Source organism: Telmatherina bonti (assembly GCF_933228915.1).
Source record: "Telmatherina bonti genome assembly, chromosome: 5".
Taxonomy (NCBI): domain Eukaryota; kingdom Metazoa; phylum Chordata; class Actinopteri; order Atheriniformes; family Telmatherinidae; genus Telmatherina; species Telmatherina bonti.
In genome coordinates this window covers 6269845-6295980 of record NC_136623.1, presented here as the reverse complement: position 1 = coordinate 6295980, position 26136 = coordinate 6269845, and the positions used below count along the sequence as shown (strand labels likewise).

At 46.0% G+C, this 26136-nt stretch overlaps 1 protein-coding gene across 1 annotated transcript; it reads left to right on the top strand.

Annotated features, from left to right (window-relative positions):
• Positions 1-4043: 4043 nt before the first annotated feature.
• psmc4 (proteasome 26S subunit, ATPase 4) lies at positions 4044-19906 on the top strand. The gene is made up of 11 exons (XM_079241244.1): positions 4044-5434; positions 6027-6125; positions 8582-8768; positions 13279-13425; positions 13502-13611; positions 13704-13797; positions 16619-16786; positions 16865-16941; positions 18155-18323; positions 19430-19485; positions 19575-19906. Exons 1-11 carry the CDS (start codon positions 5210-5212, stop codon positions 19686-19688), a joined length of 1446 nt encoding a protein of 481 aa, XP_079097370.1. The 5' UTR covers positions 4044-5209; the 3' UTR covers positions 19689-19906.
• Positions 19907-26136: the final 6230 nt, after the last annotated feature.

Sequence of the window (26136 nt, the reverse complement as noted above, 5' to 3'; positions counted from 1 at the left end):
TACTACTACTACTACTACTACTACTACCACTACTACTACTACCACTACTACTACTACTATTACTACTATTACCATTACTACTACTACTACCACTACTACTACTACTACTATTACTACTATTACCATTACTACTACTACTACTACTACTACTACTACCACTACTACCACTACTACTACTACTACTACTACTACCACTACCACTACTACTACTACTACTACCACTACCACTACTACTACTACTACTACTACTACTACTACCACTACCACTACCACTACTACCACTACTACTATTACTACTACTACTACTACTACTACTACTACTACCACTACTACTACTACTATTACTACTATTACCATTACTACTACTAACACTACTACTACTACCACTACTACTACTACTATTACTACTACTACTATTACTACTATTACCATTACTACTACTACCACTACTACTACTACTACTATTACTACTATTACCATTACTACTACTAACACTACTACTACTACTACTACTACTACTACTACCACTACTACTACTACCACTACTACTACTACTATTACTACTATTACCATTACTACTACTACTACCACTACTACTACTACTACTATTACTACTATTACCATTACTACTACTAACACTACTACTACTACTACTACTACTACTACTACCACTACTACTACTACTACCTCTACCACTACTACTACTACTACTACTACTACTACTACCTCTACCACTACTACTACCTCTACCACTACTACTACTACTACTACTACCACTACTACTACTAATGAAGTAAAATCGCGAGAGCTGCATGAGCAGGTATGTTGAGTGTTCAGGCAGAGGCTTCTTCAGCTCAGGAGTTTAATCTTAAACACAATAATATCTGTTCCCCATGAAACTGTGTAACTGTTTGTTCCTGAATCATAATTTTTCCTGCAGGATTCATTCGTTCCTGATCGACGTGCCGACGGTGCCGTTTACCTCAACGTTTAGACCTGGGTGTCAAACTCCAGTCCTGGAGTGGTCCAGTAGTCTGTTGTTTCCCTCCACCAACGCAGCTGATTCGAATCTAATGCATCCAGCAGCTTCTTGTCAACCTGTTGTTAAATTTTGGTCAGGTCTGTTGGAGCATGGAGACAACAAAAACCTGCAGGATACTGGCCCTCCAGGACTGCAGTTCGACTGGAGTTTTCTTTCTTCGCGTCCATGCAATCATCAACTAAAAATTACAGAAAATTCCATATTTATCTCTGTTTTATTGTAATTTAATACCAGAAACAATCACATTGTAAATGTGCCAAGATCCCTGGATGTCCGTAGACACTCTGAACCTTGTCACTTTGTAAATCAGGAACTAACAGGTTAAATTCTATTTTAGATTATTATTATTAAATTAAACTGAATTATTGCAAACCAGGAGCACATCCTCTGCTGCAGTGCAGCAGCGATCTCAGCGGTTTGGACCACAGCAGTTTTACCAGCAGGGAAATTCTTTTTCTAAAAGTTTTAATACGTTCCAACCTGTCTGAAACACACAGAACTCATGACGGCCCGCTGAGTTTTTCCCCACCTGACAGCATGAGGAGAAGCAGCGTCCACGGGGTCCTTCCCTGTTTGGTAAAAACAAAGCCACCATGAAGCATGAGCAGAACGGCGTTCACCATGTTGCTTGACAGTGAAACCCTGATGTTTGCTCCTCAGACACATGTCGACCATGAAGGCGTGTCCAGCCTCCGGGGGAGGGTTCTCACCGCAGCACCACCTGCTGCAACAAATTCAGCTTATCTGCTTTTAACTGAAGCTACATAAAGGAAATGTTTTATTTTGATCATGTAATGCATGAAACTCTCAGCCTGAACTGAGAAAAAAACTAAACAGGATGTGGCTGTGCTTTTACCCCAGAACACAGAAACTTTAACTTGGCGAGCTGCCTTCTGGTGGCAAAACTGAACCAAAAAAACGCAGTAATTCAGCATGAAGTCAGAGTTTTACTGTTCTGTGTGTACGATTCACTCTAACAGCCAGACAACCACTGCTGTGTGATTTCATGGTTCTCACACTCCGCCGCTGACATGTTCCCCCTCTGCCTACATAAAGTACTTTATTTCTGATATTAGTCCTGATACACTTCTGTGGAAGCCTGAATGGAAAGCATGGTGGTGTGCAAACGTCTGTAAGTCTGCAGGCGGGTGAGGACTGGCGCCCTGCTACAGGATATAGGTAAAAAAACCCAAACATATGCAAACCCACTCACACGTTGTTCATGCATCTGACTCCCACCAACCTGTGAAGGTTGGTGGGAGTCAGATGGTGGGAAGGTGTGAAGAAGCTCACACAATTTAGTCATTTCTGTTTCCTACGTCTCTTTAAAAGGTGGCAAACAGTGTTCGGCCTCCGTTTGTGAGGCGGGTTGCAGCCGCAAAGCTGAAGCTGTAAGTAGAAAAAGATCCTTTAAGTTCCATCCAGAAGCTGAAAGGATTTAGAATAAATCCTGAATCTGACCGTTTAAATTTGTCTCATTCTAATTTAATTGAAACAAATCTAAAAATGAATATTGTCTCAGTTGTAAAATAGTTGTGACGATGTGTAAGAATTCTGTAATCCAGGTTCAGATTCTCATTGGAGTCGATACGTCGATATCAGCCCGTCAAAACATCAGTTTTTCATCACTTTTCTGAGTGTGTAGATACCCCTCCGCTGGTACAGAACATGAGATTTATTTTCATTTTGGAGAGTTTAGAGAATAAAATAGTTTGTGAAACTCAGAATCAATGAATGTTTTTATTAAAGGTTGTTTTTCGTAAAATATAAACAATATTTCTTAAGTTTCAATAAACAACAATTGTGATGTTTAGCAAATAAGCAGCAGTTCTGGTAAAATCTCCTCTGCTGGATGGTTTCATGGGAATTATAGCTCACGCTAAGTAATCAGGGATCAGGTATTTGAGTCAGGTCTGTTGGAGCAGCTTTTGACGACCCTGGACTAAACTAGGGCTGGGTGATACTTTGGGTATTGATCTGATACCAAGTAAATGCAAGGCAAATATGGGTGATACTATTTGCTTGAAATTTCATTCATTCATTCTCCGAACCGCTTATTCCAATTCAGGGTCGCGGGGAAGCTGGAGCCTATCCCAGCTGGCTTTGGGCGACAGGCAGGGTACACCCTGGACAGCTCGCCAGTCCATCGCAGGGCCACACAGAGAGAGAGACAAACAACCACACTCACTACTAGGGAGGATTTTAGAGTGACCATTTAACCTATCATGCATGTGTTTGGATGGTGGGAGGAAGCCGGAGAACCCGGAGAGAACCCACGCATACACAGGGAGAACATGCAAACTCCACACAGAAAGGCCACTGACCAAACCAGCCAAGGATTGAACCAGCGACCTTCTTGCTGCGAGGCCACAGTGCTAACCACTGCGCAGCCCACTTGAAATTTCCCAATAGTTTAATTATTTATTTCTTTTCTTCTTAATCATGATTGTAATGAAATACAGTAAATATTTTTGTCAAACCATTTTCACCAACTTTATCAAAATTTTGGCTTTTTTTTTTTTTTGTTAGCAAACGATGTAACAAAATTATCAAATAACTCATTTTATCACTCACTCAAATTACTGAGATAATTAGACTCAGTGGGGTAAAATAAAAAATGTTTAGTAGAGCCGAAAATAAGATATATTATGAGATAAAGAGGTGATGATGATGATGAAGTTTAAAATAAGTTAGCATTAAGAAATGCATCAAGATGAAGGGAAAGGCTGCATTAATGTCAATATATATATATATATATATATATATATATATATATATATATATATATATATAAAATACACTGAAAAGTTTCAATGGTATTTATTTCCGTATCCAGGCGCATTTAGAAGAAGTTGCTAGATGTGGTTCAAGCCAAGGCGCTGCGGCTTTGTACTGGGGCCTTCCGGACCACATCTGTCCCAGCGTTGTTGGTTGAGGCGGGGGAGGCCCTATTGAGTTGGAGACGTAAAAAATTGACTCTCAATTATTGCATTAAATTAAAAGGAGCCAGTACAGCTCTTCCTTCGGCTTCTCTGCTTGCGGATTGCTGGGAATTTGTAGGGGGGAGAGGGAGACTTAATCATAGTAGCCTTGTCCTGTCAGTTAAAAGTCTTTTAGGAGATCTCGCGTTGGAAACAGCAGGGATAGCGCCCCCTGTCTGTTGGCCTTCAGTCCCACAGTGGCTCTGGCCGGAGGCAGAGGTTGATCTATCTGTCAATAAGGCAATGAATGATGGCTCAGCAGTTAATTATTCTGTTTATGTGGAGGAGCATCTTGTGAATAGGTGGGGTGATTTCACTCAAATTTATACAGATGGGTCGAGAGACCCAGACACAAAAAGGGTAGGATTTGGTTTCTATGTACCCCATTTACAGATGAGGCAGTGTCGTCGGCTTCCTGACAGGTTATCGGTATTCACAGCGGAGCTTGTGGGTATACTGTGGGCATTATTGTGGGCTGAATCAAGTAGGGAGGAGAGAGTCGTTATCTGCTCTGATTCTATGTCAGCCTTGATGGCGCTGGAGGGGGGGGGCGTTGGTGCTCGGCCCGACATAATATGTGAAATTATGGTCGTTTTGCATAGGATAGAACAGCGCGGTATGAGTGTAGGCTTTGTTTGGGTTCCGGCCCATGTGGGCGTCAAGGGAAACGAGGTTGTGGATGCAGTCGCTAAGGAGGCTCTAAAGCAGCTGGAGGTGGAGGTTAGGGTCTCGTTGGGGCAGTTCGAGTGTCGCAGCATAGTTAACGAGTATGTTTCTGGGAAATGGCTGGAAGAATGGGACGGGGAATTAAGAGGGAGGCACTACCAAATCCAGCAGAGTGTAAAATCCTGCAATCCAATCTGTGGGGAAAATCGAAGGGAGCAAGTTATCCTCACGCGATTAAGACTTGGACATTGTGGCCTGGCAAATAATCTAGCTCTAATAGGAAAACATCAAGATGGTCTTTGTGACCTCTGTAGAAAGTCAGAAACGGTTCATCACGTGCTGTTGGAATGTGAGAAATATGCAGACTTCAGAAGAGCTCTTTTTATTGATGTCATGAAGCTAGGATTCTCTTCAGTATCATTAAAAGTTCTCCTCAATCCAAATGTGAACTGTAAGGACGTAGCGGAGGCTGTGCTCCACTTCATAACCTCTTCCGGACTTCATGATCGAATATGAGTAGATGCGAGGTGCAGTTCCCTTTAAGTGGAGGGGGGCAGCAATACACCCCGTGGTGTTCAGTCTGCCGGAACCGCAAGAAGAAGAAGAAGAAGAAGAAGAAGAAGAAGAAGAAGCATTTAGAAGAACTGCATTACCCATAAACCCTCACACCGACGTACTACGTCAAAACGTGCGTCGCTTGTTAAATTCCGACATGGAGGATTTGGTAGCTGTCGAAAAGAGTCCAGTAAGAAATTTGTGCCAATTGTTTTGATTTTATTGGAGAGGAGGTTTTCTTGCAGATAAATATTCGTTTTTGAGTTTTGTTCTCTGTGTGTTTTTACTGCAGTTTAATTTCTGCCGGATTGCTGTATGAATCTGCCTAGCCGTAAAGCTGCTCTGTCATGCCGGCTAGCTGCTAGCGTTAGCATTCTGAGCTAACTAGAAACTAGATTTGCTCCAAGAATGTTTCCAAGTTATTTATTAAATGCTTGATTAAGAACAATTACAATGATAGAGACTATAATACTTATTGATTGTTAATGCTTATATTGGTTTAAAGTTGTCAGGTGTTGTTATAAGCGATCTGCTGAGGTTAGCAAGCGGCTAATGAGCTAACTGTTAATGTTTGTGAAATCTTAAAGTTTTATATTTTCTCTACAATATATTTAAACGGTTTATTGTGGTTTAAATGTGGTGTTAAATGTATGCTTTCCATTCTGCCTAATATTGGTGTGTTTAAACGTGTGTGTTACATACAAGTACATCAACATTATGTGAGTTGTTTACTAGTTGGTTATTAATAAATCCATGTTTTTGTCTTTCTGTCGCTTTTCCAGGAAGAAATGCCTACAACTCTCAGCTCCAGACCTCAGACAGGTCTGTCCTTCCTGGCACCAGAACCAGAAGATCTGGAGGACCTCTACAGCAGATACAAGGTCTCATAACTTTTGCTATTTTCCATAAAAGTAACAATAAAGTTAGCTGTACGCATTCCTTCACACTACTGGAACTTTTCCTACTGATGCTCCAAACTGTCAACAAAACCAGTATTATTAAGTCAGTAATGTTTTATTCATATCTGCTGCCAAACTAATTCCTCAATTTGTTTCATTTGTAGAAAAGCTGTTGGAAAAGTAGTGAAACTTTGTCGTGATCATGTAATTTATCACCGCTTAATGTGTTTTTTCTGCATGTTAAATGATCTTTACTGGAGCCAAACAGCAGTTGACTCATGGGCCACAATCTGTACGTTTACATGGGAATTTTAATTCTCTTTTATTCAGAATAAAAGTTGATTCCGCTTTAAACTGATGAAAAATGACCATGTAAACACTTAATTCCTAATGCAAATTTCTATTCGGAATTAAACTTAATTCCGATGTAAGTGTCTGGTTGATTCGCATTTTAATTCCGAACTATTTCATTCCTCTGTCATGTAAACCTTCATTCTGCTCTAAGTTAATTCTGGTCGTTCTGAGCATGCTCGTTACCTTGTCCTGTCCCGATGACGCGCGTTGTTTGGCCTCCCGTGTTCGGTGGTCTATCTTTCTTCTCCTTCTCAGCTGCTGCAGAAAGTGAAGTAGTATGCTGGTGTTGAGCTGCTACTTCACATTTATAATAAAACAGCGGCAAAACTGGTTCTTATTATGTAGTTTTTACAAGTTACGACTGAAAAGACGAGAAGCAGGGAGACAACTTTGTTTATTTCTGGTATACGTCATACGTCACGTGCATCCTCTGTCCAATCAGAACCCTTCCCAACCCGCCGCCCTAAAGAGGAAGCGAGTGTTTCATGTAAACGTTAATTTGGAATTATTATTTTCATGTAAACTTGTAGGAGAATACGTTAATTCCCAATTATTGATTCTGAATTGAAAAACATCTTGTAACCATAGCCTTTGTGATTTATCGTATACATCCCAGTAGGGCTGCAACTAACGATTATTTTAATAGTCGACTAATCTGTAAATCATTTTTTCGATTAGTCACGATTATTTGTGTCCCGACCACCATCTGTGCTTCCAGCTGCTCTTTTTACTGGTTCCAGTATGTTTTACCCCACTCTCTTGATCTGCATCATTTGAATGTCCCCCTGATTCCCAGTCAGTCACAACATAATGTCCTTTAGGAAGTTAAAAGAACGACTCCTGAACCAGTTCAAGATTAATTTTAAGCTTAACAGCTTACTACTCATTCAAACTTAGCTATAGTGTCATATCCAAGCTGGACAGAATTTGCCTCTAAAGGAAACAACATAAATATTTTAACATCTTAATTTTTGTAGAATTGCACTGAAATGATTATTTACATCTTAGAAAAGCCTGTTTTGTAGGTAAACAAGGACCAGAATCGTTTAAAACATTCCTGAATCCAAACGGTGATCCGGATCACCACATAAATTAAATCACTTCTTCCTTTTCACATTTCCAACAACTCCTGAACATTTCATGAAAATCTCTCCCTAACTTTCTGAGTTATCTTGAACACAAACAGAGAAACGGCGGTGAAAACAGAAGCTCTTTGGCAGAGGTAACAACAGCACATCGCTACTCACTAATGCTAACTTTGCCATCAGGAACGCTGGAAACCATGACTCCGGGGGTTTTCCTTCCAGATGCTCATGCATGACTGTCGTGCTGCCGTGGTACGCCGACTCTGCGTGGCAGACGACACATTTCACCTGTTTGACTCTTTGTTTAGCGTGAAATATCCCCAAACTTTGGTAACAGGTTGCGCCGCCTTCAGTTTCTTTTTCGCTGTTTAAACAAAGACGCTGCAGGACAACACTGCCCCCAGCACTTCCTGTGGTGCTTTGCGTCATTTGCTCGGTGTTTAGAGTTCTTCTACTGTTTGAAAAGCCGTGGTTGGTAAACGACGTTAAGTTGCCAGGTGCAGCGTTTTATTAGCAAAGCCATACGGTGTTTATAATGCGTCGACACGAAATATCCCGTCGATGAATTTTCATTGTCTTCATCGACAAATCGTTGCAGCCTTACATCCCAGTCATTTCCACTATCACTCATCTTTTCTGAACATATAATAACCTGAACTGTTATTTATATAAACATGGAACCCGTGGATGACTGCAGCAGTCTGCGTTTAGAAAACACAACATGGAGGGAAACGCTTGAATCAAACAGTAAAACTTATTAAAAACGCACACAATCATTTTAACAGCATCTTTTACAGAGCTTAGGTTTCTGATAAAGCTTTAAACACTAGAGATGATTTTCAGGAGTGCAGGATGTTTTTCCAGGACCACGGCGGTTGTCATGTTTAGACTCTCCGTGTTGAAGAGACGCTGGTGTGAAGCTGGTGTGTTTGAGCCGCTTCAGCTCCTCCTGCTGCATCTGTTTACTCATTTACTACTCTTCATCTTCTTCTTCTGCAGAAACTGCAGCAGGAGCTGGAATTCCTGGAGGTGCAGGAGGAGTACATCAAAGATGAGCAGAAGAACCTGAAAAAGGAGTTCCTGCATGCTCAGGAGGAGGTGAAGAGGATACAGAGCATCCCTCTCGTCATTGGCCAGTTCCTGGAGGCTGTTGACCAGAACACGGCTATTGTTGGCTCCACCACAGGTAACACTAACCCTGAGAGCTCTGTGAGACCTCCAGCTCCTCCCAGCGCTGCTGCTGATGGCGTCGGCAGTGTCTCAGGATCTGTGGAACTCTGTGATGGATATAAAGCCGTCTGCGCTCCAGCGGATGTTTAAGACCTAAACCAGAAGCGTCTCAGTGGCGTGGCGACAACCTGACCGCTCCACATCTAAACAGCTTCTTCGTGTCAGGAACTCGTGTAACGGCTGAGTTTTCCTGTTGTCTTTCTGAGGAAGGCCAGGTTTCATATCGGTGTGATATGTTTCGTTTTATCCACGTCTGAGGAACTTTCTGATTCCCATCCTGCCACAAACGTTAATAAACGTCTAACGACATGTAAACCTTTCGTTCTGCTGCTGTGAAGCGACCAGCTCGTTGTGACGGCGCTGGGAGACCAATCAGCAGCTGAATTTCCGGCAGTTTTAGACGTTTGTAAAGCAACCGTTTGTAGGCAGCGCTGTTCATCAGATCCAGCAGCCAGTGGCGTAGTGAGGCTCTGAAGCTGACTATTCCCACACCGAGCTGCTGGTTTATTTATTCATGTACAGACGGCGGCTGATGGACCAGCAAGGAGACAAAATGTCCGTAAAACAAAGTATCTCATGAAATAATTAGATTATTATTAATTATTAATCTGGTTGCTTATCGCGGCAGGAGAAACAACGAAGAGCTGCCGGGATCTCAGCAGAAGTCTCGATTTATCCAGCTTTCCAGATCTGTTTCACTAGCGGCGTTTCCGTGACACATTTTTACTAAATAAAAGCGATGTTTTAAACAAAGAGCTGTGATTTGCAGGAGTTTCCATGGCGCAGCGTTTAACGTTTAAGCCTGAATTCTGGTAAAATCTCGCCCGGCTCAGGGGATTTTAGGAGAATTACAGCTTGTGCGAGGTAGCCAGTAGGGCTGTGACGATACGCTGTTGTCCCGATTTGGTGCCGATTCGATTTAAATTGCGATTCTCACAATTCTTTAATATTGCTGATTTTTGTAGATTAAAAACAAAATAAATGTTTAAAACTTTTTTTTTCTCGTCATTTTGCTTGATTTAAATTAGAAAAAAACAACCAGCAGCCTGATCATCATTCTGCTGCTGTAACGTCCAAGAAGACAAGTTGAAAAATCAATAAAAACAAAAATGACAAATTTTATAATGAATTATTTTCATTTATTTAAAAAAAGGTTGTTTTTTTTTTGTTTTTTTTTAACAAAAAAATCGATTTTAAAATTGTGAAGCAAAAAAAATCCTGATTTTCGATTGGATTTTCCCGAAAAAACGTTTTCATTACAGTTTTTTGGAAACGTGTGAAAAATCCCCTGATGAGAGCATAAAAACTTTTTCCCGATATTCAGTCTTTTTTTCTTTAGCGGTTTTTTAACGGTGATATTTAGTTTTTGCGCCGTTCTAAACACTGCGATTCATTTAGCTGCTATTTCATTCATACTTTCAGGGTCTTGATTTCAGTAACTTTACCACTAATAACACTAATTCTCTTATTTCAGGGCTAAAAAGTCATGATTAATGAGCGTTTTCCAGCCTGCAGGATTCCAGTTTCCTCCTGAACGACCTTCACATCGTGCTGTTTTCTGCGTCCAACACAAGAAGCAGCTTTCTGTTTTCTGAATGTTTTATTTCAGCCTGAAAATTCGTGTTAATTTCACGTCCAGCAAGCAGCATGTCGGCTTTCTGGTGTTTTAAATGTCACATCTGTCGCTGGATGAAGCCAGATTCCACAGGATTAGTTTCCTCTTTCGGAGGTTTGGTGGGAACCGTCAGGATCCCGTTGACGTCTAAAGAAAGACGAAGGTTTGACGCCGCAGCAGCATGAATAATTCCAGAGCGATGCATCTGCAGAGAGACTGACAGAAAATCATGACCTGCTTCAGACTGAATGATTTATGTCCAGAAGGAGATGAACTTGACTGAAACGTGACCGTGTGTTTAGATGACACATTATGTCTGCAGTAGATGAATAAGTGAAGCTGAGAATAAACATTTAATGCAGCAGCAGATAAACGTCCGGCTGTCGGGGGGCGTGAAGGTAAAGATTTCAGGTTTTCTGAAATCTTTCCCTTCCAGATGCTTTTTGTTGTTCCAGTTTAGAAACTGGGTCTGATAGAAGCCTAAAACTCTCCAGTAGGCTTCATGGAAACGTATTTTCATTGTCGGCCGCATAAAAAGCTGTAAAACGTCGTGATTCTGTGTTTTCTCTCTGTGAATCTATAAATGTTGAGTGAAAAAAAACAGCTCATTTAAAGATGTCACCATGGCAACAGCAGCTAATTAGGGGTGTAATGATACATTGATCAATGGATTTATGGATCATGTGATCGGTGGGTGAATGACGGTGATCTGAAATGCAAACATGGTTCTAAAATAAAAACAAACCGTTTATTAAACACAATTTTAACATGAAGTTGTTCCTATTTTAGATCCACCTGGCGTCATTTTTACATGTCGTCTTCATTTTACAAATATTTTACGTTTTTATTTAACGACTTGAGATCAGCGGTAAAAATATGAAATTATTTTCTATGTTGTTTCCGTGATTCTTTTAATATGAAAGAATGTTTAATTACCTGTGATGCCGATTCATGTCAGCCGTTTGATTTTAAACTGAACTGAAAACACATCAAGACTGAATCTGAGATATCGGTAAACATTGAATATCCATCCATTCATTTATTATGATGATTAATAACCTACATATTTACGTGTTTGTTTGTTTTAGTTATTAAATAATCATCTGACAACGAGAATATTTATAAACACAAAAATGGACGACAGGCTGTCCTGTAGACATCTTTAAATCTGGAATCCCGGTAAAAATTTCCTGCAACACGATTGGACGTCTACCGATGTTCGTACGCGGCGAAAGTTCTCAGACGCCATGAACACGGTCAGACGTCTACCGATGTTCGTACGCGGCGAAGGTTCTCAGACGCCATGAACACGGTCAGACGTCTACCGATGTTCGTACGCGGCGAAGGTTCTTTGACGCCATGAACACGATCGGACGTCTACCGATGTTCGTACGCGGCGAAAGTTCTCAGACGCCATGAACACGGTCAGACGTCTACCGATGTTCGTACGCGGCGAAGATTCTTCGACGCCATGAACACGGTCAGACGTCTACCGATGTTCGTACGCGGCGAAGGTTCTTTGACGCCATGAACACGATCGGACGTCTACCGATGTTCGTACGCGGCGAAAGTTCTCAGACGCCATGAACACGATCGGACGTCTACCGATGTTCGTACGCGGCGAAAGTTCTCAGACGCCATGAACACGATCGGACGTCTACCGATGTTCGTACGCGGCGAAGGTTCTCATCGCCATGAACACGATCGGACGTCTACCGATGTTCGTATGCGGCAAAGGTTCTCAGACGCCATGAACACGATCGGACGTCTACCGATGTTCGTATGCGGCAAAGGTTCTCAGACGCCATGAACACGATCGGACGTCTACCGATGTTCGTATGCGGCGAAGGTTCTCAGACGCCATGAACACGATTGGACGTCTACCGATGTTCGTATGCGGCAAAGGTTCTCAGACGCCATGAACACGATCGGACGTCTACCGATGTTCGTATGCGGCGAAGGTTCTCAGACGCCATGAACACGATTGGACGTCTACCGATGTTCGTATGCGGCGAAGGTTCTTCAAGCCATGAACACGATCGGACGTCTACCGATGTTCGTACGCGGCAAAGGTTCTCAGATGCCTGGAACACGGTCAGACGTCTACCGATGTTCGTACGCGGCGAAGATTCTTCGACGCCATGAACACGATCAGACGTCTACCGATGTTCGTACGCGGCGAAGGTTCTTTGACGCCATGAACACGATCGGACGTCTACCGATGTTCGTACGCGGCAAAGGTTCTCAGATGCCTGGAACACGGTCAGACGTCTACCGATGTTCGTACGCGGCGAAGATTCTTCGACGCCATGAACACGGTCAGACGTCTACCGATGTTCGTATGCGGCGAAGGTTCTTTGACGCCATGAACACGATCGGACGTCTACCGATGTTCGTACGCGGCGAAGGTTCTTCGACGCCATGAACACGATCGGACGTCTACCGATGTTCGTACGCGCCGAAGGTTCTCAGACGCCATGAACACGATTGGACGTCTACCGATGTTTGTACGCGGCGAAAGTTCTCAGATGCCTGGAACACGATCAGACGTCTCCGATGTTCGTACGCGGCGAAGGTTCTCCGACGCCATGAACACGATCGGACGTCTACCAGTGTTCGTACGCGGCGAAGTTTCTCCGACGCCATGAACACGATCGGACGTCTACCGATGTTCGTACGCGGCGAAGGTTCTGTCCCGTCGGCTGCTTGTTGCAGGAAAATGCGATGTGACGTAATCATATTCGATAACTAGATAAATAAAGATGTTTCTGGGAATGGTGAAGCCTGGGGAAGTCGTCGTGGTATTCCGGTTCCTCCTCCTGTTTGTCTTCACCTTCATTCTCCGTTTCAGGCTCGAACTACTACGTGCGCATCCTGAGCACCATCGACCGAGAGCTGCTGAAGCCCAACGCCTCGGTGGCGCTTCACAAGCACAGCAACGCTCTGGTGGACGTCCTCCCCCCCGAAGCCGACAGCAGCATCATGATGCTGACGTCAGGTAGGCCTGGTCCGGCTTCTCCTGGACCGTCTCCGGCCGAAGCCGTCTAACCTGACGTTGGCGTTTCTGCTTCCAGACCAGAAGCCGGATGTGATGTACGCCGACATCGGTGGGATGGACATTCAGAAACAGGAAGTCAGAGAAGCTGTGGAGCTGCCGCTCACACACTTTGAGCTCTACAAACAGGTCCTAGAGATGTTTAACGTCTCCACAGACGTTCCCAAAGTGGACTAACCAGTCCTGCAACCTGACAGTTCCTTCCTGGTTTCCTTCCTCAGATTGGGATCGACCCACCGAGGGGTGTCCTCATGTATGGACCTCCAGGCTGTGGGAAAACCATGCTGGCTAAGGCTGTGGCTCATCATACAACAGGTGTGTGTTGCTGCTGCGTGCGGGACGTTGATGCAGGTTGAGTTGGTTTCCTTCAGGGATTCAGGTAAAGAAGCGATTCATTTGGAAGGAAAGTGGCAATATTGGAGGTTTTTACTGGATTCCACCAGGTTCTACTGGTTTCCAGTTGCAGTGTGAGTTATGTTGTGTAAGAGCGGTGAGACCACCACCAGGACGTGAGAGGATGATGTGCAGATGGAGAAAGGCTTGGTCGCAGTGGATCTGTGTTGTTTCTCCTTCTGGTTTCTCTTCATGCTGCTTTATCTGTTCATACGTGCAGTTTACATCCAGTCAGCCTCAGACTCCACCAGCTGAGACGTCTGCAGACCGGCGAGGTTAAAACCTTCAGACTCCAGCTGAGACGTCTGCAGACCGGCGAGGTTAAAACCTTCAGACTCCAGCAGCTGAGACGTCTGCAGACCGGCGAGGTTAAAACCTGCAGACTCCACCAGCTGAGACGTCTGCAGACCGGCGAGGTTAAAACCTGCAGACTCCACCAGCTGAGACGTCTGCAGACCGGCGAGGTTAAAACCTTCAGACTCCAGCAGCTGAGACGTCTGCAGACCGGCGAGGTTAAAACCTTCAGACTCCACCAGCTGAGACGTCTGCAGACCGGCGAGGTTAAAACCTTCAGACTCCACCAGCTGAGACGTCTGCAGACCGGCGAGGTTAAAACCTTCAGACTCCACCAGCTGAGACGTCTGCAGACCGGCGAGGTTAAAACCTTCAGACTCCAGCAGCTGAGACGTCTGCAGACCGGCGAGGTTAAAACCTGCAGACTCCAGCTGAGACGTCTGCAGACCGGCGAGGTTAAAACCTTCAGACTCCAGCAGCTGAAACGTCTGCAGACCGGCGAGGTTAAAACCTTCAGACTCCACCAGCTGAGACGTCTGCAGACCGGCGAGGTTAAAACCTGCAGACTCCAGCTGAGACGTCTGCAGACCGGCGAGGTTAAAACCTTCAGACTCCAGCAGCTGAGACGTCTGCAGACCGGCGAGGTTAAAACCTTCAGACTCCACCAGCTGAGACGTCTGCAGACCGGCGAGGTTAAAACCTTCAGACTCCAGCAGCTGAGACGTCTGCAGACCGGCGAGGTTAAAACCTTCAGACTCCACCAGCTGAGACGTCTGCAGACCGGCGAGGTTAAAACCTGCAGACTCCACCAGCTGAGACGTCTGCAGACCGGCGAGGTTAAAACCTGCAGACTCCAGCAGCTGAGACGTCTGCAGACCGGCGAGGTTAAAACCTTCAGACTCCACCAGCTGAGACGTCTGCAGACCGGCGAGGTTAAAACCTGCAGACTCCAGCAGCTGAGACGTCTGCAGACCGGCGAGGTTAAAACCTTCAGACTCCAGCAGCTGAGACGTCTGCAGACCGGCGAGGTTAAAACCTTCAGACTCCACCAGCTGAGACGTCTGCAGACCGGCGAGGTTAAAACCTTCAGACTCCACCAGCTGAGACGTCTGCAGACCGGCGAGGTTAAAACCTTCAGACTCCAGCTGAGACGTCTGCAGACCGGCGAGGTTAAAACCTGCAGACTCCAGCTGAGACGTCTGCAGACCGGCGAGGTTAAAACCTGCAGACTCCAGCTGAGACGTCTGCAGACCGGCGAGGTTAAAACCTTCAGACTCCACCAGCTGAGACGTCTGCAGACCGGCGAGGTTAAAACCTTCAGACTCCAGCAGCTGAGACGTCTGCAGACCGGCGAGGTTAAAACCTTCAGACTCCAGCAGCTGAGACGTCTGCAGACCGGCGAGGTTAAAACCTTCAGACTCCAGCTGAGACGTCTGCAGACCGGCGAGGTTAAAACCTTCAGACTCCACCAGCTGAGACGTCTGCAGACCGGCGAGGTTAAAACCTTCAGACTCCACCAGCTGAGACGTCTGCAGACCGGCGAGGTTAAAACCTTCAGACTCCAGCAGCTGAGATGTCTGCAGACCGGCGAGGTTAAAACCTTCAGACTCCACCAGCTGAGACGTCTGCAGACCGGCGAGGTTAAAACCTTCAGACTCCAGCTGAGACGTCTGCAGACCGGCGAGGTTAAAACCTTCAGACTCCACCAGCTGAGACGTCTGCAGACCGGCGAGGTTAAAACCTTCAGACTCCACCAGCTGAGACGTCTGCAGACCGGCGAGGTTAAAACCTGCAGACTCCAGCTGAGACGTCTGCAGACCGGCGAGGTTAAAACCTTCAGACTCCACCAGCTGAAACGTCTGCAGACCGGCGAGGTTAAAACCTTCAGACTCCACCAGCTGAGACGTCTGCAGACCGGCGAGGTTAAAACCTTCAGACTCCACCAGCTGAGACGTCTGCAGACCGGCGAGGTTAAAACCTGCAGACTCCAGCTGAGACGTCTGCAGACCGGCGAGGTTAAAACCTTCAGACTCCAGCTGAGACGTCTGCAGACCGGCGAGGTTAAAACCTTCAGACTCCAGCAGCTGAGACGTCTGCAGACCGGCGAGGTTAAAACCTTCAGACTCCAGCTGAGACGTCTGCAGACCGGCGAGGTTAAAACCTGCAGACTCCAGCTGAGACGTCTGCAGACCGGCGAGGTTAAAACCTTCAGACTCCAGCAGCTGAGACGTCTGCAGACCGGCGAGGTTAAAACCTGCAGACTCCAGCTGAGACGTCTGCAGACCGGCGAGGTTAAAACCTTCAGAATCCACCAGCTGAGACGTCTGCAGACCGGCGAGGTTAAAACCTTCAGAATCCACCAGCTGAGACGTCTGCAGACCGGCGAGGTTAAAACCTTCAGACTCGACCTGCATTGTGCATGTAAAGCTGTAGTTCTCTGTGTCTCCAGCGGCGTTCATCCGTGTGGTCGGCTCAGAGTTTGTTCAGAAATATCTGGGTGAAGGTCCTCGTATGGTTCGGGACGTCTTCCGCCTGGCAAAGGAAAACGCTCCCGCCATCATCTTCATCGATGAGATCGACGCCATCGCCACCAAGCGTTTCGATGCTCAGACTGGAGGTATGGTTTAGCCTGAGGCATTCTTCTCCCTGGAGGTCAGACTTCACTCTGACAGTCTCTGTAATCTTCATCCTCCAGCTGACAGGGAGGTGCAGAGAATCCTGCTGGAGCTGCTGAATCAGATGGACGGATTTGACCAGAACGTCAATGTCAAGGTGAATCCACCCGCCGCGTCGCCGCGTCGCTTTCCCCTGTGGTCCAGGGCTCAGACCTACACACCGTAATGCCGACGTTTATTTACACCTACAGAAAGTCTAAATAAACACAACTAAATGCTAATTAATATCGAATAAATGAAAAACAATAATAAATAAATGGGCAAAGAAGTCATTCTAAGTACAAATAAATGAAAAACAATAATAAATAAATGGGCAAAGAAGTAATTCTAAGTACAAATAAATGAAAAACAGTAATAAATAATTGGGCAAAGAAGTAATTCTAAATACAAATAAATGAAAAAATTAGTCTAAAAAGATGAAAAAGGCTCGTTAATGCTGGACGGAGAAAAACAGAGAAACCACGGAGAGGTGTTGATGATATGCAACCAGAGAAGGGAACACACCACAGAAGAAGAGGAGGAACGGATGCTGAAACCGCCAGATAAAAAGCAGCAGAAAAAAAACACTTTGGTTTTCTTCTTCTTCTGTGGTTTTTGGACGGTTATGAACAACTTTACGGCTCTGCGTTACCGCCATCAACTGGTGTTGAAACATGGAAGTGAACTCTGAACTCAGCACTGCCCCCTAGTGGAGGAGTTGACTGAAACCACGACAACGTTAAAGATGCATGACGTACAGTAGGACTGTGACGATATGCTGTCGTCCCGATTTAATTCCGATTTTTCGGGTGTCGATTCGATTTAAATTGCGATTCTCACATTCTTCGATATCGCTGTCGATCAAAAACAAAGAAAATGTATAAAAACTTTTTTTCTCGTCATTTTTCTTGATTTCAGTGAGGAAAAAATAACACAGTAACCAGACCATCGTTCTGCTGCTCTAATGCCCAGAAAGACAAATAAAAAGATTAAAATGACAACAATGTTACAATGGATAATTTTTATTTATTTAATCTTTTTTTTTTTTTTTTTTTTTTTTTTTTTTTTTTTTAAACAAAAAAAAATCAATTTTAACATTTTGAAGCTAAAAATTCCTATTTTTGATTTCTTTTATTGGATTTTCCCGCCTCTGACATTCACACGGAATGACCACATGTGACAACGTCTGAAACGGACATCCCCGCTATCTTCATTTTTTTCTTCAACAGATAAAACTGAATGAATAAATACATCTGGAAGTTTATGGAACATGAATTAACAATTTCATCTGGACGAATGGAATAACACACCTGCTTACCTGCCCCCCCCAGGTGATCATGGCCACCAACAGAGCCGACACCCTGGACCCGGCCCTGCTCCGACCCGGCCGTCTGGACAGGAAGATCGAGTTTCCGCTTCCCGACCGCCGGCAGAAACGTCTCATCTTCTCCACCATCACCAGTAAAATGAACCTGTCTGAGGAGGTGGACCTGGAGGACTGTATCCTCTTCTCTCACCATGGGGGGGGGGATATGTAATCGATGCAACATGTGCCGATTCGATTCCGATTCCTAAATATTTGGAAACAATCGTTTTTAATAATAACATGACAGAAACAGTCGGTGAGGCGAGGAAATAAAACGGGGGTGGTGGGGGGTATGATAGGAACATTGGGGATTCCTTCAGATGGGGTTTTAAATGCCGGCGTAGCAGGAAGAATGAGGCTTGATGTTTTACTGCAGACTTTGTCTGGAAGGAGGTCCTGCTCCGAGTGAAGGAGTCCCTGTATGTCTGGGTGGAACAGGAGGATCGCTGCAGTGACGTGGAGTCTGCACCGACGGAGGTCTGGAGGGTCTACGTTCCTCCCCTCAGCTGTGGGGCTGCACGATTATGACCAAAATAATAATCACGATTATTTTGAGCAATAATCACGATTATTCATTGTCAAAATATTTTTAAACAACCTACCTGGCAACTCTACATTTCATCATAATTACACAAAGTAATCTCATATTTCCTATCAGTGTTTTGATGCAGCTGTAGTTTCCATTCTCGACATCGTCCGCGGCAGGGCGGGTCGTGCATGCGGCGCGGGTCATGTAGTTTAACACCATGTGTTGTAAAAATGTTAATATTTTTTTACAACCTCGATCAGCTGTTTAATCAAAACAATCTGTTTTACCTGCAACAGAAACGATGCGAACCTCACGTCCAGCCAATCCAGCGATACTTAACTGGCAGCTGGTAGAAGGTGTGCCTCTTGGTATTTATGCAGCTTAATGAAGCCTGAACCACGTGTTCGCCCCCTGCTGGTCGGCAGACTGCTGGTGGAGAACCTGAGTGATCAGAGACGCTGCAGCAGAGATGAGTTCTGATTGTTAATATCGTTGACGATCAGGTTTGTTTGTTTGTGGACACCAAAGTAGTGATCACGATCAGAATCCGATTATTTGTGCCGCTCCAGTAACGAGCCGTTGGTAAAGACCGAAGGAACCAGACTGTAAATCCTGGAGGTTCCTCCGCATGGTGACCTGTTCTCTTAGAGACGGGACGAGAAGTGAAGTTAAGTAAAGTTAACGAGTTACTCGTTCTTAACCGTCGTTCAGATGTTGCCAGACCAGACAAGATCTCCGGCGCCGACATCAACTCAATCTGCCAGGAGGTGAGCTGCAGCTTGAACTGTTTCCCAGCTTTTGTTCCCAGCTGGATGCTTGAGCTGAACGCTGACCTTCTCCCCCCCCCCCCCCCCAGGCTGGCATGCTGGCCGTACGTGAGAACAGGTACATCGTCCTGGCCAAAGACTTCGAGAAAGCCTACAAGACCGTCATCAAGAAGGACGAGCAGGAGCACGAGTTCTACAAGTAGGAGAAAGGTCTCCACACACGCACACACGAGTGTGTTATTCATCTCCGTTTCTGTGTGGATTTCTGCATCGATGTCTGGACACGAGATCCGCCTTTTTCTATCGGCGTTCTCCTGGTTCCCATAAATACCTGGTCCTGCCTGCCGCTCCAGTAGAACGTTTCTATCTGTATGTTCACCCAGTAAGACTTCAGTGTTCATTAAAGACGTTTTCCATAAAACTGTCGACTCTTCTGAGTTTTATTCATCCGTTGGTTGTCTGGGTTCGTTTCTGAGACCATCTCAGCTCCTCGGTGTGCAAACGGACGTTTTAGAAGAAGAAATCAGAAAAATGGTGAAATTTTCTGCTTTTTTTAGGACATTAAAGGAAGAAAAAAAACTGCTACGATAACTAATGAGCTTTTTTTTTACTGAAATCCCTAAATCAGCTTAGTATTGATAAGCAGCTGAACATCACTCATCGCCATGGCAACCTGCTTTGCTGCTTTTATATGAAACACTGATCGTGAAGAGATTTAAGACATAAGTGTGAAGTCATCTGATATCTGCTGTTTATACATCATTATTACACATTTTCTACATATAAGTACATCGTTGTCTAGGCGACAAGGTCGCCGTGTCCATACATCAGCTGCAGGAACACGCGTGTGGTTATGCTGCCGCCCGTGTGAACATCCTGCAGTTGGCAGAGTCGGCTCAGGTGGACGCCGGCGTCTGGACGGGCGTCCTGGCTGGTCCCTGCGTGACGACGCTGCGTCTCCGTTGGAGAGGCGAAGAGCTGCAGCGCAGCGTTGGAGCTTGCCCTGAAAGCAGGAGGAACGGCGTGTTTACAGCCGGGAACACGGCGTTTACCTGGCGCTGAGCAGGACGACACACACCTGGCGGGGACACTGGACGCCACCTGGTCGAAGTAGTAGGGACACAGCTGCAGGGCCGCCAGCTCCGGACGCCGGTGCATCCGGGCAAAGATCTGGTCCAGTCTGCAGTTTGGTCCGCAGCGCCGTGTGGGACAGATGCTGCGCCACAAGGCCGAGACCAGACCGTCCATGGAGGTCTGGGCCGCCGACAGCCTGACGGGAAGTAACCTGTATGCAGGTGTGTGTGCCGCCATGCTGCAGAGTTACCGAGCTGGAAGTTAGAGAGAGTCCTCTGCTGGACGTGTTGACGTTTAAACTGGTTCCAGTTCCAGAACCCGGGTTCAAACCACAACGTGGAGACGTGGTGGACACGCCTCCAGGTCAACGTGGAGACGCCTCCAGGTCAACGTGGAGACGACTCCAGGTCAACATGGAGACGACGGAGACGCCTCCAGGTCAACGTGGAGACGCCTTCAGGTCAATGTGGAGACGACGGAGACGCTTCCAGGTCGACGTGGAGACGACGGAGACGCCTCCAGGTCAACGTGGAGACGACGGAGATGCCTCCAGGTCAATGTGGAGACGCCTCCAGCTCAACGTGGAGACGGGGAGACGCCTCCAGGTCGATGTGGAGACGACGGAGACGCCTCCAGGTCAACGTAGAGACGACGGAGACGCCTCCAGGTCAACGTGGAGACGCCTCCAGGTCGATGTGGAGACGACGGAGACGCCTCCAGGTCAACGTAGAGACGACGGAGACGCCTCCAGGTCAATGTGGAGACGCCTCCAGGTCAACGTGGAGACGACGGAGACGCCTCCAGGTCAACGTGGAGACGCCTCCAGGTCGATGTGGAGACGACGGAGACGCCTCCAGGTCAACGTAGAGACGACGGAGACGCCTCCAGGTCAATGTGGAGACGCCTCCAGGTCAACGTGGAGACGACGGAGACGCCTCCAGGTCAACGTGGAGACGGGGAGACGCCTCCAGGTCCACTTCTAGAGGTGCAGTACGTAGTGGGGCTTGGCTTTTCCGGTCTAGGCCCACTGGGGCCTGTTCCCCCTGACCATGGGGGACTCTGGCTGCAGCCCCCCCCTCTGCCACCTCCTGGGTAGGTGCATGGCGGGCTCTGGAGAGACGTGGTTGGGGTCTGTGGGGCCAGCTGCCCGGGTCTTGGGTTTCTCCCGGCCAGCCTCTCGCCTTTGTGTGGGCGGGGCCACATTGGCATGACCGCTCTTCTCTGAACACGTTCCACTCTGTATGTTCCAGCTATAGACCTGTCTCTAACCAGCTGCAGACCTGTCTCAAACCAGCTATGGACCTGTCTCTGACCAGCTATAGACCTGTTTCTAACCAGCTACAGACCTGTCTCTAACCAGCTATCGACCTGCCTCTAACCAGCTATCGACCTGTCTCTAACCAGCTATAGACCTGTCTCTAACCAGCTATAGACCTGTCTCTAACCAGCTATAGACCTGTCTCTAACCAGCTATAGACCTGTGTCTGACCAGCTATAGACCTGTCTTTAAGCAGCTATAGACCTGTCTCTGACCAGCTTCAGACCTGTCTCTAACCAGCTATCGACCTGTCTCAAACCAGCTGCAGACCTGTCTCTAACCAGCTGCAGACCTGTCTCTAACCAGCTATAGACCTGTCTCTAACCCAATTATAGACCTGTCTCTAACCAGCTATAGATCTGTCTCTAACCAGCTGTAGACCTGTCTCTAACCAGCTGTAGACCTGTCTCAAACCAGCTATGGACCTGTCTCTGACCAGCTATAGACCTGTGTCTGACCAGCTATAGACCTGTCTCTAACCAGCTATAGACCTGTCACTTACAAGCTATAGACCTGTCTCTAACCAGCTATAGACCTGTCTCTACCCAGCTATAGACCTATCTCTAACCAGCTATAGACCTGTCTCTAACCAGCTATAGACCTGTCTCTAACCAGCTGTAGACCTGTCTCTAACCAGCTTTAGACCTGTCTCTAACCAGCTATAGACTTGTCTCTAACCAGCTATAGACCTGTCTCTAACCAGTTATAGACCTGTCTCTACCCAGCTATAGACCTTTCTCTAACTAGCTATAGACCTTTCTCTAACTAGCTATAGACCTGTCTCTAACCAGCTATAGACCAGTCTCTAACTAGCTATAGACCTGTCTCTAACCAGTTATAGACCTGTCTCTACCCAGCTATAGACCTGTCTCTAACTATCTATAGACCTGTCTCTAACCAGCTATAGACCTGTCTCTGACCAGCTATAGACCTGTCTCTAAACAGCTACAGACCTATCTCTAACTATCTGTAGACCTGTCTCTACCCAGCTATAGACTCGTCTCTAACCAGCTGTAGACCTGTCTCTAACCAGCTATAGACCTGTCTCTAACCAGCTATAGACCTGTCTCTAACCAGCCATAGACCTGTCTCTAACCAGCTATAGACCTGTCTCTAACCAGTTATAGACTTGTCTCTACCCAGCTATAGACCTGTCTCTAACTAGCTATAGACCTTTCTCTAACCAGCTATAGACCTGTCTCTGACCAGCTATAGACTCGTCTCTAACCAGCTGTAGACCTGTCTCTAACCAGCTATAGACCTGTCTCTAACCAGCTATAGACCTGTCTCAAACCAGCTATAGACCTCTCTCTAACCAGCTATAGACCTGTCTCTGACCAGCTATAGACCTGTCTCTAACCAGCTATAGACCTGTCTCTAACCCAATTATAGACCTGTCTCTTACCAGCTATAGACCTGTCTCTAACCAGCTATAGACCTGTCTTTAAGCAGCTATAGACCTGTGTCTGACCAGCTACAGACCTGTCTCTAACCAGCTACAGACCTGTCTCTAACCAGCTATAGACCTGTCTCTAACCAGTTATAGACTTGTCTCTACCCAGCTATAGACCTGTCTCTAACTAGCTATAGACCTTTCTCTAACCAGCTATAGACCTGTCTCTGACCAGCTATAGACTCGTCTCTAACCAGCTGTAGACCTGTCTCTAACCAGCTATAGACCTGTCTCTAACCAGCTATAGACCTGTCTCAAACCAGCTATAGACCTCTCTCTAACCAGCTATAGACCTGTCTCTGACCAGCTATAGACCTGTCTCTAACCAGCTATAGACCTGTCTCTAACCCAATTATAGACCTGTCTCTTACCAGCTATAGACCTGTCTCTAACCAGCTATAGACCTGTCTTTAAGCAGCTATAGACCTGTGTCTGACCAGCTACAGACCTGTCTCTAACCAGCTACAGACCTGTCTCTAACCAGCTATAGACCTGTCTCTGACCAGCTATAGACTCGTCTCTAACCATCTGTAGACCTGTCTCTAACCCAATTATAGACCTGTCTCTAACCAGCTATAGATCTGTCTCTAACCAGCTGTAGACCTGTCTCTAACCAGCTGTAGACCTGTCTCAAACCAGCTATGGACCTGTCTCTGACCAGCTATAGACCTGTCTCTAACCAGCTACAGACCTGTCTCTAACCAGCTACAGACCTGTCTCTAACCAGCTATAGACCTGTCTCTAACCAGCTATCGACCTGTCTCTAACCAGCTATCGACCAGTCTCTAACTAGCTATAGACCTGTCTCAAACCAGCTATGGACCTGTCTCTGACCAGCTATAGACCTGTCTCTAACCAGCTACAGACCTGTCTCTAACCAGCTATAGACCTGTCTCTAACCAGCTATAGACCTGTCTCTGACCAGCTATAGACTCGTCTCTAACCAGCTGTAGACCTGTCTCTAACCCAATTATAGACCTGTCTCTAACCAGCTATAGATCTGTCTCTAACCAGCTGTAGACCTGTCTCTAACCAGCTGTAGACCTGTCTCAAACCAGCTATGGACCTGTCTCTGACCAGCTATAGACCTGTCTCTAACCAGCTACAGACCTGTCTCTAACCAGCTGCAGACCTGTCTCTAACCAGCTATAGACCTGTCTCTGACCAGCTATAGACCTGTCTCTGACCAGCTATAGACCTGTGTCTGACCAGCTATAGACCTGTCTCTAACCAGCTATAGACCTGTCTCTTACAAGCTATAGACCTGTCTCTAACCAGCTATAGACCTGTCTCTACCCAGCTATAGACCAGTCTCTAACTAGCTATAGACCTGTCTCTAACCAGCTATAGACCAGTCTCTACCCAGCTATAGACCTGTCTCTAACCAGCTGTAGACCTGTCTCTACCCAGCTATAGACCTGTCTCTAACTAGCTATAGACCTGTCTCTAACTAGCTACAGACCTGTCTCTGACCAGCTATAGACCTGTCTCTAACTAGCTATAGACCTGTCTCTGACCAGCTATAGACCTGTCTCTAACCAGCTATAGACCTGTCCCTAACCAGCTGTAGACCTGTCTCTACCCAGCTATAGACTCGTCTCTAACCAGCTGTAGACCTGTCTCTAACCAGCTATAGACCTGTCTCTAACCAGCTATAGACCTGTCTCTAACCAGCCATAGACCTGTCTCTAACCAGCTATAGACTTGTCTCTACCCAGCTATAGACCTGTCTCTAACCAGCTATAGACCTGTCTCTGACCAGCTATAGACCTGTCTCTAAACAGCTACAGACCTGTCTCTAACTATCTGTAGACCTGTCTCTACCCAGCTATAGACTCGTCTCTAACCAGCTGTAGACCTGTCTCTAACCAGCTATAGACCTGTCTCTAACCAGCTATAGACCTGTCTCAAACCAGCCATAGACCTGTCTCTAACCAGCTATAGACTTGTCTCTACCCAGCTATAGACCTGTCTCTAACTAGCTATAGACCTGTCTCTGACCAGCTATAGACTCATCTCTAACCAGCTGTAGACCTGTCTCTGACCAGCTATAGACCTGTCTCTAACCAGCCATAGACCTGTCTCTAACCAGCTATAGACCTGTCTCTAACCAGCTATAGACCTCTCTCTAACCAGCTATAGACCTGTCTCTAACCAGCTGTAGACCTGTCTCTGACCAGCTATAGACCTGTCTCTAACCAGCCATAGACCTGTCTCTAACCAGCCATAGACCTGTCTCTAACCAGCCATAGACCTGTCTCTAACCAGCTATAGACCTGTCTCTAACCAGCTATAGACCTCTCTCTAACCAGCTATAGACCTGTCTCTGACCAGCTATAGACCTGTCTCTAACTAGCTATAGACCTGTCTCTAACCAGCTATAGACCTGTCTCTGACCAGCTATAGACCTGTCTCTGACCAGCTATAGACCTGTCTCTAACTAGCTATAGACCTGTCTCTAACTAGCTATACACCTGTCTCTAACCTCTCTTTTATATTCAAGATAACTGAGAAAGTTCTGTTCAACCAGCTTAATGAATAAATATATACATGTGGAAATCGTGATAAATCCCAGTCCGGCTTTCATCACAGCACTGAAACGACTCTGGTCAAAGTTGTTTGTTTGTTTGTTTATTCATTTGTTTCAAACCAAATTCACAATTTGCAAAAACAATTTTACAAAAAATTTTTTTTTTACAATTTTGGTTTGAAAAGGGGGATGGGAGAAGCAATGCTTATTTTAGTCCACCCCCTTCACACACCACGCAGCATAACACAAAACAAAATTACAAAATTTACACAATAA

Excerpts from the sequence above, each read along its gene's own strand:
- psmc4 (XM_079241244.1), top strand. The coding sequence starts at position 5,210 with ATGCGAGGTGCAGTTCCCTTTAAGTGGAGGGGGGCAGCAATACACCCC. Across the intron at positions 6,126-8,581 it reads ACCTCTACAGCAGATACAAG|AAACTGCAGCAGGAGCTGGA; the intron begins GTCTCATAACTT and ends CTTCTTCTGCAG. Across the intron at positions 16,787-16,864 it reads TTTCGATGCTCAGACTGGAG|CTGACAGGGAGGTGCAGAGA; the intron begins GTATGGTTTAGC and ends TTCATCCTCCAG.